At 55.8% G+C, this 17050-nt stretch overlaps 4 protein-coding genes across 4 annotated transcripts; 3 read left to right on the top strand and 1 right to left on the bottom strand.

The window, feature by feature from the left end:
• Positions 1-489: 489 nt before the first annotated feature.
• ColSpa_03339 (solute carrier family 28 member 3) lies at positions 490-1873 on the top strand (the record flags this gene model as incomplete). The annotated part of the gene is made up of 2 exons (XM_049269551.1): positions 490-673; positions 729-1873. The coding sequence occupies 2 exons, from the start codon at positions 490-492 to the stop codon at positions 1871-1873; spliced, it is 1329 nt and encodes a 442-aa protein (XP_049125508.1).
• An 880-nt stretch (positions 1874-2753) lies between these two features.
• On the top strand, positions 2754-3888 carry ColSpa_03340 (uracil-regulated protein 1; the record flags this gene model as incomplete). Its single annotated transcript, XM_049269552.1, has 2 exons — positions 2754-3112; positions 3201-3888. 2 exons carry the CDS (start codon positions 2754-2756, stop codon positions 3886-3888), a joined length of 1047 nt encoding a protein of 348 aa, XP_049125509.1.
• A 6108-nt stretch (positions 3889-9996) lies between these two features.
• Positions 9997-13415, top strand: ColSpa_03341 (morphogenesis-related protein MSB1; the record flags this gene model as incomplete). The annotated part of the gene is made up of 6 exons (XM_049269553.1): positions 9997-10186; positions 10283-10428; positions 10478-10571; positions 10636-10864; positions 10911-13243; positions 13300-13415. 6 exons carry the CDS (start codon positions 9997-9999, stop codon positions 13413-13415), a joined length of 3108 nt encoding a protein of 1035 aa, XP_049125510.1.
• A 788-nt stretch (positions 13416-14203) lies between these two features.
• On the bottom strand, positions 14204-16913 carry ColSpa_03342 (protein sel-1 2; the record flags this gene model as incomplete). The annotated part of the gene is made up of 4 exons (XM_049269554.1): positions 14204-14580; positions 14639-16606; positions 16675-16824; positions 16886-16913. 4 exons carry the CDS (start codon positions 16911-16913, stop codon positions 14204-14206), a joined length of 2523 nt encoding a protein of 840 aa, XP_049125511.1.
• Between the last annotated feature and the right edge of the window lie 137 nt (positions 16914-17050).

A 17050-nucleotide genomic window follows, 5' to 3' on the forward strand; every position in this document is an offset into this window, starting at 1 on the left:
TGTTGTAAGCAGAGCACGCCGAACTGGAGTCACTCGGCGTATGAGGTCCCACCGGCGTGGTGCTTATCGGTGACATTTGTGGCGCATCGAGGGTCCCACAATAGGTCCAGCCAATTGGAACAGGCGCTCGGTCCGTGACATCACCTAAACGGTTCTGGGCTCGGCTCGGCCAGCAAGGTGCCCTGGAGCGCCACCCATTTCATTATCTCCGGCAAATTTTTGGGGGAGGACCAGGAGTCGGAGCGCGCACCCGATTTCGCAGTCATGACGAGCCGACTTTGGCGAACGGGGTAAGACCAATTTCGTCCTCTCTCTCGTCTCTCTCCCACTTGCTCGAGCGGGAAAAAAGCTCGTGAAAGCTTATACTTCCCCTCACCTACCGACCTCCATCCACAACTTCCCTCTTGTCACACTGCACCACTCTTGGACCGGATGACTGCAGCGTCTTTCCCTAGCTCCGACCTCTCCGACCATGCAAGCTGGTCCGCAATGACTGCCATCCACCAGGCCACCGCAGGCCAGGACCACGACAGATTCGATCCCGATGACTCTTTTCCGATGGCGCGCATAGTTCCGCCCAAGGACAGCAGCAATGGAGGAAGCGACGATGATATCACGGCGTCGCAGAAAATGATCTCGGCCATGTCGGGTAGTCTTTTGACGTCCCTTCTAGGTGAGCCCTTGTCCTACGCTTCGATCCGTCCGCCGATGCTAACACGCTCGCGCAGTGACGCCGCTCGATGTTGTCCGAATCCGATGGCAATCCCAAAACGTCACGCCGCCGACGGTGGATTTCTCGCGCCTTGCCATGACGACCGACACCCTGAAAACATTCAACACGTCGAACCTCGGAGTTACCGCATGCTGCCGAGAAGTGTTCTTCATGAACAACTCCTCCGAACTATGCCTCGCGATGCCGAGAGCCGCTGAGGGCGTCGCGGCTGCCGCGGCCGCCGACTGTGCCGTCCAAGAGGTCGAACGGAAGACCATCAGCTCGACAATGGACGGGCTGAGGAAGATTGCGCGGAACGAGGGGTTCACCAGTCTTTGGAGGGGTCTTTCCCCGACCTTGCTGATGACGATCCCGGGCAACATTATCTACTTTACTGGCTACGACTGGCTGCGATACAACAACAAGAGTCCCATCGCGCAAAAGCTCAACGACGATACCGCGCCATTGGTCGCCGGCGCGGGAGCTCGCATCCTGGCTGCCGCCGCCGTCAGCCCGATCGAGCTGTTCCGCACGAGAATGCAAGCATCAACTGGCAACTCGACAACCGGCCATCTTGCAAACACATTCCGAGGCATCAAGGAAATGGTCAGCGCCAGTGGCTACACTTCGTTGTGGAGAGGATTGACCTTGACCTTGTGGAGGGATGTGCCCTTTTCGGGCCTGTACTGGTGGGGATACGAGACGATCCGGGGCAAATTGACAGATGTGCGAGAGACCCGCCGCGGCCGGAGTTTGGACACTAGGGGCTCGCGGACCCAGGCACGGCGCCGGTCTCAGAGCCAGGAGAACCACACGGAAACCTTGACGGACAGCTTTATTGCCGGTGCCGTATCAGGCGGCTTCGCGTCGATAGTGACGATGCCGTTCGACGTGGGCAAGACCAGGACGCAGGTCTACCGCGATTCCCCGCGTCAGGTGGCTGGGGCCAATGCTGCCAAGGTGGCTGCAGCTGAGCAAGGCTCCATGGTGCGCTTGCTGTGGCACATCTTCACGACCGAGGGAATAGGGGGCCTGTGGAAAGGATGGATCCCCCGGACTCTGAAGGTTGCCCCAGCCTGCGCCATCATGATCAGCAGCTACGAGGTGGGGAAGCGGGTGTTCAGAGGCGTGAACGAGAAGGCAAGAAGAGACATGGACTGATATTGACGAATCACAACTCTTCCATTTCGAGCATTATTGGGCGTTGAGCGGGCTGTTATTAACGAAGGGGAAAGACCCGGGGCCTGGAGTTTGCACGCCGAAAGGCATACCGTGGTGGTTTGGTTTAGACATGGGGAAACAAAAAAACTTGTACTTCTAGTTGAACTGTAATGATACCTCCCCCCAATAAAGCCACAGAGTGGTTTTCTTGACATTTCGATTTCAGGACCCTAGACACGTTTAAGATCCAAGACAGCTGGGAAGCCGTGGAGTTGACAGGACGCAGTATCCAATAACGGACGCGGAAGCGCACCTCGAGGGTATGAAGTCACCACTTCGTCCCAAGTGGAAAAGTGGCGGAATCTCAGGGGCAATCTGCCTACGTTCCGCCAAGCAGCCGGGGCCGCTGCAGGGCTGCAGCTCCCAGGCAGCTCCCCGTCCCCTACCAACCACTAAAACTCGTTCAAGACGCGCCAGAATAGCGGGCCTACAACACGCGTTAATCGCTTTTCTTTCTCTGGTAGCGCGTCAACACGCGACGGTCCGCAGACCGGCACTTCAACTTTAAACCAGGGCTGAGAAATCTCGACTACATGCTCCTTCAGATCCGACCTCCTTTTCCTCCACATCCACATCCACATCACCTTTCTCTCTGTCTCTTTCTTCCTCACCGTTCTTCCTCGACGAACTAAACTTGTCGTTCCCATTGATGACCCATTGAAACGCTTCTTAAAAAAACTATACAATTGAGCGTTTAAGTCTCGCCAATCTCGCAACCTACTCCGTTCACCTTCGGCTAGGTCCAAGGCCGTTCTACGTCACCAACTACCTCCGGTTCTTCAGACCGATATCCTCCTCCCACCCCTCCACACACGCTACAATGTCGACGCTCAAACGCAAGGCCGGCACGCTGTCCGCCGCGGACAACAAGAAGCCCAAGCAAGATGGCAGCATCATGTCTTTTTTCGGGGCCCCAAAACCGGTGGCCAAGGCGGGTGGTGTGGCCGCTTCCGAGGTCTCGCCGGCCGCCAAGTTCGACAAGGACAAATGGGTTGCCGGCCTGACGGCCGAGCAGAAGGAGCTGCTACAGCTCGAGATCGCTACGCTGCACGAGAGCTGGCTGGCACTGCTCAAGGACGAGGTCACCAGCAAGGAGTTCCTTGATCTCAAGCGTTTCCTGAACAGGGAATCGGATGCTGGCAAGAAGTGGTTCCCTCCAAAGGAGGATGTATACTCTTGGTATGTTTTTCTTGTTTTCTTTGTTTTCTCTCAATGGTCCTTCAGCAGCCCACCACTTTGACAAGGCCGGTTCTAACCAAGAGCTCAGGTCCCGCCATTGCCCGTTCAACACTGTCAAGGTCGTCATCCTCGGCCAAGACCCCTACCACAACCACAACCAGGCCCACGGCCTCGCCTTCTCCGTCCGCCCTCCAACCCCGGCGCCGCCCTCGCTCAAGAACATGTACATCGCCCTCAAGAAAGACTACCCGACCTTCTCCCCGCCTCCCAATAAGGGCGGCCTCCTGACTCCCTGGGCGGATCGCGGTGTCCTTCTTCTCAACACATGTCTGACGGTGCGCGCTCATGAGGCCAACTCCCACGCGAACCGCGGCTGGGAGCGCTTCACCCAAAAGGTCATTGACCTCGTCGCCACCAAGAGGACCCGTGGCGTCGTCTTCATGGCCTGGGGCACCCCCGCCGGCAAGCGCGTCGTCAAGGTGGACCCCAAGAAGCACCTGGTCCTCAAGAGCGTACACCCCAGCCCGCTCAGCGCATCCAGGGGCTTCTTCGACTGCGGGCACTTCAAGAAGGCCAACGAGTGGTTGGCCACCCGGTACGGCGCTGGCGCTGAGATCGACTGGGATCTGAGTGGGGCCAAAAAGGTCGAGACGACGGTCGTGGAGACCAAGAAGGCCGAGACCGACGAGAGTGGTGAGGTCGAGAAGGTGGAGACGGAGGTCAAGACCTCGCCCCAGGAGTCTGCCGAGGATTCGCCCAAGGAAGACAAGGCTTAATGAAGATATGAGATGGAAGGGAATTGGGCCGGAGTTTGGTCTGCAATGTGCTTGGAATGACATGGGAAAACAGCCGCTCGGTCCGGGTCACCTGTTAGGAATGGCTTGGATGATATGATGACTTTTAAACATTTAGATGATGCAGCTTAGCACAGGCATATGGGAAGTCATGCCTAGATGCATGCTGGTTTGACCACGGGATGGGTTGCCCTGGCTGGTCTCATTTGGTATTGAATGAATTGCGCGTAACGAGCCCGTTTTCTTTGGCTAGGCTGTTGTTGTCCATTGGTTGTAGGAGGTAGTGGAAGCTATCCGGCCTCGTTCAGGCAGGCTAATCCTGACTTGTGTTACAGTCTGGTAGGATTAACCGCTCCATCTTTATTTGAGATCGTCGTCTATGTTTTCACCGTCGTTGGCCCTCTTTTCAGCCTCCTCACTCTCTCTATAGGTTTGGCTTTCGTCGTCCTCATTCGCACACTCCCTGGAGGAGTCTAATCATGACTTACTTCTCCAATGCCCGTCCACCCCATGCTTCTACTCTCCGGCCATGGCTCCCGTCTCCTGGTGTGCCTTATTTCTACTCTCCATATGAGACATTTATATCCGGAGCGTAGAGAATCCATAAGAGAGCTGGCTGCTTGTCGAACTGGGTGGCAGTCGATGCGCGCGGTCGCTCCCTTTAGTGTTTCTCAACACAGAAGCAATGCAGACGGGCCAATGTTAGTACCCTAACGGCCTGGTGCATGGGAAGGCGCTCCGGTTTGCTCAACTGACCTTCCTCCCACACTGTTTTGTGGGGATGCGCTGGAGGCAAGGTTGGGCATAGTGGGTAGACTATGGCCTTGAACGCCGGCTCCCGTTGTAATCAACGTCCGCCATAGTGCCGAAACAAGGGGAAATGTTGGCCGCCGAATCCCATGTTTTTTGGAATCGGCTTTCATACCTCTCTGGTCGTGTTGTCTTTGTGCCAGAGACAGCATCTGCTCGTGTTCAAGGTCCGGACCTATCGTCACGTCACCCATTATGGTCTTCCTCTTGGACTCATCTCTTGCCAGGCAGTTAAGGATACTCTGCTGAAGTATATGATTCAATTCTGAGCAAGATTATATTTCAACAACGCCTCGGTGCTTTAGAGATCGCATTCGCTACTTGTTGCTTCCCTTATGACACGCTTATGATGGTAGATATTCTTGTCGACTCGGCCCATAGACGTTCATTGAAGACGTCAGTGCCAGTACAACATAACAAGAGCCGCAGAGAACCAGTAAGAAGTAGTCTATTAATGGTAGCAGTTTGCTGCGGCCGCCAACATGGCCGTCGAACTGAAAGAGGTCAATAAAACGGCCGACACATTCACGTCGTGCATGACAGTTTCACAGAGTTCGTTTTCGTCATCTGGATAGCGCCATCTAGATATGACGACTGTAATCCATGATTGGAAGTCACATGTGCTTTTCAAGCGCACCGGACCCCAGCGTGTTCGTTCCTGTTGTGTGTCTGATCGTTTGCTCGGGCTCCGATGTAGACCCACTTTCTTATCCGCATTCCGTCCCCGGCCGCACCGACAAGGACTTTGGTGCCCGGCATCCATGGCTCAGCTCCAGGTGTAACCCGATTACGAGAACAAAGTGACCAAAAGATTTTCATAACCTTGGTCAACTCATCCTCGGCAAGGCAGGTTAACCCAGTGCACTTTAAAAGCGTTGAAGTCAACTCTACCACGTATTGGGCAGCGAGCCCGAGCCTTGTTTCCTATACACTCAATACACCGGTACGTGTCTCTCGGCTGATGTTTAAGCTGTGCCGCGTGGTGCTATGTACGCTGGACCGCACACCGCGGCCGCGGACCACATGCCATCTCGCTCCAATGTCTCATATCTGTGCCGCAGCTTATGTCATATGCTGGAATCTAGGGGTCTTGCCAGGTTGGAGCAAGATTGGGTTGGGGGTACGGCGGTATTTGGCAGATTCAGATGCGGGTAGCGCAGCGCCAGCGGCTGTCACTGCTTTCGTGAGGCCTGGTGCCATTGGAGGCTCGAAATTGTTCAATTTGGCAACTGACACATTGCGTTTGGGCGGGTGCTGTGAAATTGACAACAGTCGGCGCCCTCCCTCCCTTTAGTGCCGGGCCCAGAGACATTATCAGATGATTTGGTAATTAGGCCATCTGGTGGTCTGAACAGACGTTTCTGACGTTGATCGATCAGGGCAGCACGACCCATCTACGCCTAGACAAGACCCAGAAGAGTTTCGCATTCAGTTCTAACCACCCACACTCTGCCGACAAAGGCGAACAGGCAAGCAAGTCCTTGGGCCCTTCCAAGGTATATTCATGCGCAGGTGCCCGGACAAACGCTCACCACGCGATGGAAAGGGAAGGACCCAGCTGGGGGCTCGAGCGTCCGCCGCGCTCGCCGACGAATGGTTTGAGGCAGCCTGTGTTACCATGCCATGCCAACACGTATCCGTGCCGTCTTCTGGAAACCGCATCAGCCTGCTGTATGAAAAACGGACGTGCCAATCTGGATCATAGTCGCCAGGCACACAAAGGAATGGCCACGCGGAGAGAAACAATGGCAGCGAGACCCCCATCGTTGCAAAGCCTGCTGGGTCTCGGAATATCAGTGATGTGCACGATGCCCAATGCAAGTGATGAGAATGCTGCTGTTCGTCAGGCTTGACAGCACCACCGCTAGCCGGATGCCAACGCACGTCGATCAAGCGCGTGCGGGTTGCAACCAATGGCTTATCTGGACAGGGGCGCTCGGCTGGGTGGATGGGTGGAAGACCCATTTCTAGATGGGGTGACAACGAGGATGTGCTGGCACCGACCAACTCATGCGTAGCGAAGCGACTTCACACAGGATCATCCTCGACCTATTATTGGCAACGTTGGCAAGTTGGGGGTACTGGGCGCCTCTCGAGGCGCAGATTGGGTGGCCCGGAAGTAAATGGCTCTCAGTGATGATGGGCTCTGCTGGATGACCTTGGATCGGCGGTGGCGTCCCAGCCGGGGCAATATCAGCGGCCGGCGTTGGACTTCCGAGCACTCCTGGCGGTGCCGTGGCGGCTCTCTGTCTGTGAGTTTCTTCTCGATCATAATCTCCTTTTCTGTCTCTTCTGCGTCGGTTGGATTCCATTGACTGACGCAGAGTGGTGCCGTGTCGTGTCTAGCCGGGAATCAGGTGGGGCGGACGGGCGGGTGCCGGACAAGTGACCAAGCGACCGACAGGTTCGAGACGCGTCTCGCCGGTTGAGTGTCCGTAGTCATGCCTTATTGCTCTCCAGTCGAGGGATGCCGCGAGACATGCGCTCGGTTAAAGTGACACAGAAACGTTGGAGAGGTGAGCCGTGATACGGGCGCCATGAAGCCTGGATATGACTTGGATTCAGCCCCATGACGGCGAGATTGAGCTGGACGTCGGGTTATTGATACGAGAATGGCGGGCATCTCAGGATCTCGACCGATAGCTCCAGCACCAAGCCGGTGAACATCGCCATACTTATATCGTCGGCGCAAGGGCGGTCTCAGTGTTGGCGTCTCTGTGGCCAAGATGTGCCGAATGGCATGAAGTACAGCAACGTTTCTCGGATCCTCCAACGAGGATCGTAGACAGGAGGCGAAGGGTACCAGTGGGTGACGATATGTGTGGTACATAGCAGATGGATGACAGAGCAAACGAGAGCGATTTTGTTACTTTGTATCTCGCGACGGTGCTGGATCTGGCTGCCGCGAGACAGGCAAGCAAGGTCGAAGAAGGTCCGAAACGAGACGGGAACAGGGTTCACCCCCACCAGATTGGAGCGCCAAGCGGAGGAGGTGAGGTAACGACCCAGGAGGGGGCGGAAGCGATGACAAGAAATCAATGCTCGGTTACTCCCCCCCCCCCCTTTCCCTCGGAAAGGGCTCTGGGGCCTTACACTACGGGGAAGCACATGGGACACGGGGCCGGACCAACAAGCTGTATCGCGCCTTCTTCTCGTTGCATGCGGACTCGCACTCTAACCTAGCGTCCAGGCTTTGGGCTCCATTCGTTCCTTCAATATCACCCCAACGGCCCTACCAGCGACGAATTCACTTAGAGAGACCAGCGCAGGGCGGACGGAGCTAACGGATACCGGGCTTAATTAAGGTGCGGGCGACAAATGGGGTTCCCACGCTTGGCCACACCAAGCAAGAAGCAGCAGAGACATCATGTCTCAAGTAATTCATGGGCCGGACCAGGCATGGCCGGTTAGATTTCACCAAGCAGGATGCGCCTGAGCATGGAGACCTAGATTCTCGACGGGTATTGTGAGATCAACTCGAGAGAGAGACGAGGACGATGGGCAATCCACGACCGCATGTGTGCCATGCCCATCATGGATGGAAGGAACTTGTTCCATCTGTTCTGTTTACCCATTGACGAGGCCGAGACCGACGCCAGACCTGCTGCATCGTCTCTTTCGTCTGAGGTTTGCTTGCTCGCAGCGGCAAGCATTGCATACCTGCTCTGCATTGGCTTGGGTGCATGGAAGTTAGCAGAAGGTGTTGCGCGTCGCCGTCTCTGATCCGCTCGTCCAATGTCGGGTTGTCTTACCTCCCTCCTTCCTTCATCCCCAACGCCTCTCCTCCGGCTCGGTAGTATCGTCATCACCATCGCGCCTCTGCGCCTCTGCGAGACCGTACAACTGCGTGAGTCGTCCGGGCGCCGCAACGCTTCACATCGTTTCCTCTAAATGGCAATATTAACATCCTTGCCTGAGATCTCAGTCCTCAGCCACCAATAAGTGACACCCCACCGCAGCATCTTCGCCCCCTTCCTTAGCCAACCAACTGGCAACAGAATACACTGAATCAGGACTCAATCGACACAGTCGACAGGCTTCCGTCACATTGTGCCTGAGGCGACCCGGCAAGACTGGTCGGCGTTGACTTTCGAGTGGTCGGCGCCCCCCCCCCCCCCCAATTGGCGTCAACTCCCGACGACTTTCGAGTAAGAGTTGTGGCCCGTGGCACAGGACAAGGATCCTCGTTCCAGCGATTTAATTTCATTTCAGGGCCTGTCGTGCCCCTCCCGTCTCTTCCACTCTTCCAGGATTCGAGCTGCGGTGCGGAGGGCCTGCTGCTCAAATGCCACTAGCATCACCCGACAGCCCGCCCGTGGCTGATAAGTCGAGACTCAAACAACGGGCCAGCGAATTTACGAGCCCATCAGACGCCGCCAAAAGCCTCCGAGCACCTCACGAGCTTGCACAGCGTCCCACGGACTGAGGAACAGAGCAACAACCCCTAACGCGCTGCATTGCCGCTATTCCCTATCGGGCTGCCACATCAGGGTCGTCGTCAGGTACCAGGCCCGCGGTGATCGTCACACAAAAGGTACTTACACCCACCTCGAAAAAGAGCAGACAGGGGATAAAGATCAAAAACAGAAAGAAAGAAAAAAAAGAAAGCAGGGGGGAAAACCATAGACAAGCACCGACAGCAGCCAAGCCTCCAGGGGACCCCTCCAAATATTACCACTTCCCTCCTTCTCCAATTAATAGCCTGCCGTCGTTCATTCGCCCCTGAAAGCAAAGAAAGAGAAGGAGTAGGTCCCGACTGGAAGCAGAAGCAGCCTCTTTTTCCGGTTCTTGCCCAGGCCCAAGCACAAGCACAACCATCACCACCTCTCTCCAGCTTTTCTCCTCCTCCTCACTTTCTTTCCCTTGCTGGAGACTTTCCCTCGTTTCGTTAATCCCCCCCCCCCCCGTCTATGTTTTACGATACCCTCAACTGCTGATTCCCCGCTACCGCAATTTCCTAGTGAAATTCCTCGCGAGGTGGACCGTTCCAGCGACGTATTATTGACACTGGATTCAACAAACGCGCAGCCTCTCTAGCTCGACCATACTCTCTCCTATCGCGTCCCTCTTCGCGGCCACCCCGCCAATTCCCGACAGACTGCGAACCTTGGACTCTTCTTGTCTCGGATCCATTACACGACTTGCGATTAGCGACCTACCCCTCGTCAAGGCAGTCACAACTGCCGCTGCTCATTTATCCTCTCGGTTCCTCGAATGCCTCACGCCTCTCCCCGCTTCGACCAGCAATCGCCTCGATAAAGGCGATTCTCCACCGACGACATGCCTAGCCTCTTCTCTCGCTTGAAGAGCAAGGACGGGTCGCACAAAAAGTCCAAAAAGGGGTCCAACTTCGATGCTGACCAGCTGCCTGCGAAGCCAAAATGGGACGACGCTTACACAAGGAAGACGGTCGAACCTGAAGAGATCCAGGACCTGATCAGACGTTGCACCGAAGAGTTGAAGGCACGAGGTATGTTGTGCATACATCTGCGCCTTCCAACACCACATCTCTCTTCTCAATGCGACCTATTGCGCCCGTAGCAACTGACACCTTGCTCCAATGCAGCTCTTGATCACCCTTTCCTCCTGTTGCCATTCCGGCCTACCTCGGACCCTAGTGCTGTCCGGACCTTCATTCGACATTTCTTCGATGGCAGCCAACCGCCTCGTGGCGAGTTCTTATCGCAAGAGCTGCGCATGACTGAGCCAATGGTATGATTCCTCCAAAAACAATACCACACGCGCATGCTAACACTGTAAGGTTATCGCTGGTGTGGTCAAATGGTGTTGGAGTCGGCTCTCAGGCGGTGTCGTGGGCTGGGATGCGTACGAGCTGTTCAAAGTAGGCGAGCAAGGTATGTTGCACGAACGAATTGGTCACCGCGTCCTCCGTGCTGCCATAGCTGACACGTACTTCAGACTCGAACATGGCGAGAGACTCTTTCAAGACTTTCATCCCCCTTAGTGTCGAAAACGGCGCCCGGTCGTGTATCATCTTTGATTTCTTCGATCTGCTATCTGCAATCGCCGCCCACGGTAAGATGAACGGCTTGGGCGGGCGCAAAGTTTCCCGGATGGCTGCATGGTGGGCGTTCGAGCAGAAGGACACTGGTAGTGGCTTCGAGGGTGGTTACAAAGCTTGGGCAACGTAAGTGATATGTTCTGGCCTAGTGGACATTGCTAACCTATCGCAGTGCTGCCGACGCTACCAGCCATCTCTTCTTCGCTTACCTTCGGTCCTTGGCTCCCCAAAAGCAGACCCAAGGCGCAATCTCCATGCTGCCAATGTCTCTACAGAAGTTGCTGCAGGAAACCGAATATCCCCCTGAGAGGCCGTCTTTGATGCAATCTTCTACGTACAGGGTAGTCATGATCGTCGACGCTGTCTCGCCAACCCCCTTCGCACTCCTACGCCGAGCAAATCACTTCCAGTACCGCGAGGAAGACCGAGCCCTGCGCGAGTTTTCCGAGTACGAGGACCCTGTGAAGGCCCTGACTGAGGAATGTCGCCGTGTGCTGAAAGCGATTTCGTCCGCCAATCAATCCCAAGTTTCCAGCGCAAAGCACTCCACGAGCTTGCGGGATGCATCATGGTCACGATTTGAAGACATCGGCTTCACCAGTGCCCTCGAAGATGAGGACGAGGACGATGAAGCAGCAGCCGCTGCGCGCAAGCCCCAAGGCCTCAGAACTACACCTGCATCCGGAAATGTTGGTCTTGGACGGCCGACTACACCGTCTTGGGCTGACTTCCTCTCGTCTGGTTTCGTGGACGATAATCCTAATAGTCCCAACATGCTGTTGCCTCCCGACAAGGTTCTTCCGCCCATCGAGACCGCTGCACGCCAACGAAGCTCCCAGTCCCACAACCCGAGACTGGAATCGGACCGTCTGGAGCCTGGAGAACTGGCGAGCATTGCTCGGTTCGATCTGGATGAGAGCTTCTGGTGGGTTTGGATGAGCAGTCTCGCCCCCGAAGAGACTCCGGAGAGAAAGTCGGCCTTTGGTCGTTGTGCCGTTATCGAAACGGCTATTAAGCGTGGTCGATGGTTGGTCATGGAGGAAATGGTGGCTGGAGCAGCCCCAGAGCCCCAGGAAGGCGCCTACATTGCTGAAAAGAAGGGATTCTTTAGCTGGACCAAACGAAATAAGGGTGTCAACCGTCGCAAGTCAACAGGCAAGCACGCCCTCGAGAAGGGTAGCAAGAACGCCGATCCCAATATCAGCAAGTCGAGCATCGGTCCCGATCAGCAAGCTCGAATTCAGGCTGCCGCCGCCCAACTACAGGCGCGCCAGCAGCAGGAACAGCAACAGCAGATGCTCCAAGCACGCCGAGGAAGGAAGGATGAGTCGGCAAGAGAGAAGACGACAAGTGTGTTGACTCTTCAACCCGAAATCATGCGCCAGGCATCCCCGGCGATGAAGTGGGCAAACAAGTACGATAAGGAGGCGATCCGGGAGGCTTACTTGGCAAACAACACTACTGGCCGTGGCCTCGGCGTCTCTACGATGCAAAGGAATGGAAGCAATGGCCACAATGAGTACACAAATGGTCACGACATCGAAGCCGAGTATCGTCCCGAAGTCCCGGCGAAGTCTCCCTCTTTGCAACCACAACCGTCCCCGTTGACGTCCCCGTTGACGATGAACTCTTCGTCGGGTTTCCGCTCGCCATCCCCGCTGCCGCCTAGCCGACGGGATGACGAGCCTCGGGTACCCTCCGAGAAGGAGATGGAAGCTCCAAGTGGTCTTCATCCTGCCGACCGGTTCGAGAATGGTCGCAGTTCCCCACTGCCTCCGCCTAAGGACTCGTTCGACCATGGAAGGGAGAACATGCTCACGCCAGAACCGGAAACCAGTCCCAAGGACAAAAAGTCGAAGAAGCTCCACAAAGAGAAGGCTGGTGGAGGTGGTCTGCGCAAGCTCTTTGGCCGCAACAAGAACCGGAACTCGAAATTGCCCGAGAACGCCGCCGCGGACGTGAACGGTATGCTTCAGCGCGAGACAGCAACCCCTGAGCCGCCAAAACCTGCTCCTTCTCCCGCCCCCCAGCCCATTGCTTCCGAGTCCAACCTTCCCACACCAACACCCACAGAGGCTTACACCACGCCAATGGAGACCCCTCAGCCAGCCCCAGTTGAGACTCAAGCTCACGAGCCGCAGTACGAGCCGTCCGTTGATGAATCGATATCTCGCGTCGATACCGAGGATGCCAACGAGGCTCAGCACGAATTCTCGCGTTTCGATCAGGGCCCCTTGCAAGAGCAACCTGCCTTTGTCCCTGACGACGATTCCGAGGATGCCATTCCACCCCCCATTGCGCGACGTGCGAAGACCCCCGAACCGCTAGCGGAGGCCTCGCCTACCTCGCCAAATGATGGCCCTCGATCCCCGCCCGCAATAGATCGATGGGCGCAGATTCGCAAGAATGCTGCGGAGCGCGCGGCGCAACGCCAGAGCGAGGAGCAGAGCCGTGGCGGATACAGTAAGACCACTGATGGTGACGACGACACGAGTGGAGAGGAGAGTAAGTGCCCATGAACCTCTGACCCAACATAGTGCGAATTCTGACAAAGCGTGCAGCGATTGAATCTCGTGTCGCCCGCATCAAGGCCCGTGTCGCCGAGTTGACGGGTAACATGGAAAACTCCCAAGGACCTCCTTTGGGAGCTGCTGGAGCTCCTCCCATCCGCCGCTAAATTGGCAGGCCACACCTGAGCCGCGCATTCGGGGAATTTCGGTTTTTCAGTTTTTCAGACAATGCTAGCAACGGCGAGCATCACCAATGCGACACAGGTGCCACCTATGTTTCGGTCTCTAATTATCTTGAGGTACTAAGGCAGTACCCGGCTACCGGATCCCTGGCCGCATCTAGGCTCTTTTCAACTATTAGTCGCTAATACCTTTCTTGCTGTCTTTTTGCGGGTTGTTACACAGAAGATGATACCACTAGAATAGCAAGCCGTTTATGCACAATGTCAGTAGCAGTTTTTGATTCCCACATGAAATGGCGCGAGGCATGCCACCATTTGATGATTATTGAAGCTAGTTAGACCAGGCTGTTCTTGTCTGATAGGGCGGTTTGACAAGGACCACGGACCCAAACTTGATATGCTCCAGGAGGCATACCGAAGGCAAACATGAACGAAGCAAACAAACCCCGTGAATGCCCCAAACAAATCCCGCCGCGTTCGTCTCAAAGATTTGAATCTCTCACGTCTTGGGGCCAAAATAGGCGCACACTATCCGGGGGAAATTACGAGGGCACAACGGCAACGCATGCATCTGGTTGTGCCTGACACGCAAACCCCAAAAAGCCAGAAAATTTCATAGGTTGTAACGGGCCACTCAAGAATTACAAATGTCCTGTTCCCCAGGACGGTCCCAAACGCCGGCGCTGAATATGCTTTATCGTCCTCCTACCTCGTCCAGCTGCATACTTTCTTCTCAAAATCTGCGTGTAGTCGTACATCCAGGAATAACAATTTCAATGCCCAATACCGCCGGCGACCCAGTTGTTCCACTCCGGGTTACCGGGCTGTGGAAACACGCCTTGGTCCTGCTGCTGCCCCTGCGGCACGGGTGCCGCGGGCTGGCCCTCGCGACGGCGCCGTTCCTCTTCCTCCCGCCTGTGCTGCTGCTGTCTCTGCTGGCGGTAGTAGAGGAGGAGCACAATCGATAGAGCGAGGAAGACGATGATGAGGCTCTCGGCGATGCCATCGTCCTCGAGCGGGTTGCCGTCAGGACCGGTGCCACCGATGGTGTCATCAAAGATGTCCTCGTAGTACGCGTCGTCGTAGTACAGCTGGTCGTCCTGTAGGAAGTTGGCGATCCACTCGCTAAGGGACCAGTCCTTCTTGGGTTCTGGTTTATTCATTAATATCCGCTGCAAATATCAATGCGGTCATGCAGAGGAACTTACTAGGGTCGTCCTGAATGGAGTGAATTGGGCCGTGTGTGAAGGTATTCCAGGCGCTTCTGAGGCGGAGCTTCAGAAGACTCAGGGTGACGGGGAGGTATGCCTCCTCATTCACCTCGAGGGCCTGATCGTAGTACCTCTTGGCAAGATGGAAATCCTGGGTTAGTCCGATGCCATTCTCGTGCATCCAACCTAGGTTCCAAAGAGCTTGGGCACTCTGCGAGTAGTCCGAAGCGCCAGTGTAACACTGAACGGCCTTGTTCACATCCGGCTCGGAGCCGATACCGTGGAAGTAGTAGTCGCCCATCTTGACCTGAGAGTCCACGTTCGACTGTCTGGACGACCTAGTCCAGTACATGAGAGCAAGTCTCTGGTTGTCCAGCAGGCTCGAACGGGTGTGTCGGAGACCAAGCCACTCGGGGAGCGGCAGCCAGTCCGGCAGCGGGAGTCTCGACTGAACAGGGTCGAGGATGAACGCGACGTTGTTCTGCGCGCGCTCGTAGCCTTGTTCTGCCGCCATGACGTACTCCAGAAACGCCAGTTCCTCGTCGCCGTAGTAATAGGCCTGATTTGCCTCTGCCCACGAAGAGACGAGGGGCTCAGCCTTCTCAGCAACGTTCTTATAGTACCCCAGTGCCATGGAGCACGTCTTGTCGCGGCCCACGCCGTTGTAAACCATCTCAGCAAGGTAGTAGTGTGCCTCGATCTGGCCGTACCGGGCGGCGAGCTCGAAATAGTTATTGGCAATTCGAACATCCTCCGCCCCGCCTTGGTCTAAGTAGAGAACGCCCAACTCGATTTGGGACGGTGCGTAGTCCTGTTCCGCCGCTGCTTTGAATAGGTCGGTCGCCATGGCTATGTTCTTGGGCATTCCGTACCCATGAAGCATCATAAGACCAAGACCGTGCTGGGACTGGGGATCACCATGCGAGATGCCCCGCTCGAACCACCTCTTAGCTTGGTCGAAGCTCTGATCAACACCGTCGCCCCTGAGATACATACGCCCGATGAAGCCGGCGGCTTTGCTTGCTGTCTTCTCGATGCCCTGCTTGTGGTTTTCCATTATGCGGCCATCCTTCTTCCAGTATCTCTTGGCCACAGTGAAGAAGTACTTGCGGGCAAGATCCAAATCTCGGTCTAGTCCTCTCTGTCCCTCATAGTAGATCCGTCCTAGATTATAGGAGGCCTTGGCGTCACCTTTTTGCGACATGAGGTCTAGATATTCGATGACGTCGTCGATGGCGGCATTGGCATCCGAGTTGGGGCTCACTTTGATGGCGTTCATGCCTGCACTTGAGGCACTCGCACCCTCGCCGTAGACGCCGCCAAGCTCATCAGCAATACGGTACGACTCAACCACCCATGCCATGCCACCGGGGGGACCCGACCGGTACCATTCCATTGCCTTGTCTGCTACCCTCTTGTAGTACTTGCTCGCCACCTCGCAGTTCTTTGGTGTCGCAATGCCGCTGTGGTGTCGGTAGCCGACGGCCATCTCGGCGCGGGTATCGCCCTGGATCGCAGCGAACGAGTAGTAAAGCAGTGCCTTGGCCTGGTCAGGTGCAACAACATGGCCGATTCCAGTCGCATAGTAAAGGGCAATCATGTACTGCGCCGTGCGGTTGCCATGGAGCGTCGCGAGGGTTTGATAGTGATCGAAGGCCACCTTTAGGTCTCTGGGGTATGTGTAGTTGCCGTAGAAGTTCATGTCGGCCAAAAGGTAAAGCGCATCGGTGTTGTTTTGCAGCGCGGATTGTTCCAGCAGCTTCACGGCCTCCAGCAGCGGTCCAGTGACCTTGGTATCCTGTACTGGACTGCTGCCCGGGACCGGGGCAACCTTGAGACTAGGTACGAACTTAAGAGCATATCGAAGAACGGTCCAGACGAGGGTGTAACGACGTTCGCGTCTCGGGTAGGTTCGGGGCGGAAGCTTGACCAGCTGTTCAAGTGCGAGATCGACCAGTTCTGCCCCTGCTTGACGTCAGTCCTTAACTGTCCTGATCCCCCCACCATTGCGACCATCGCGACATTATACATACCGGGCTGCCTCGGAGGGGGTGTGTGGTGTTCCGGAAGGACATCCGTCTGTATTTTGGCGTGTCTTTCTTTGCTATCGCCATCGCTTTTTTCGTAATCGTGCAAAACCTTTTGCTCGTCGGAACACAAGATGACGGCCGCCTGCAACAGCACTTTGTGGGTATGTCAGCTTCTAGCTATGTACAAACGCCTGATTAAGTTGATGAAACTTACGGACGAGCCAGAGAAAAGAACGTCTCATCTTGGACGATTGTTATGTACCAAAATCGATCGCCAAGACCCGCGACATGTTATTTCGCGAAGACACGTTTGGGTAAGCGAACGTCGGTTGGTGGTTGCAACAGTTGCGCAGCTCGATGCTTTCAGAACAGCTGTCCT

The sequence above is a fragment of the Colletotrichum spaethianum genome, assembly GCF_022836535.1.
Source record: "Colletotrichum spaethianum MAFF 239500 DNA, contig06, whole genome shotgun sequence".
Taxonomy (NCBI): domain Eukaryota; kingdom Fungi; phylum Ascomycota; class Sordariomycetes; order Glomerellales; family Glomerellaceae; genus Colletotrichum; species Colletotrichum spaethianum.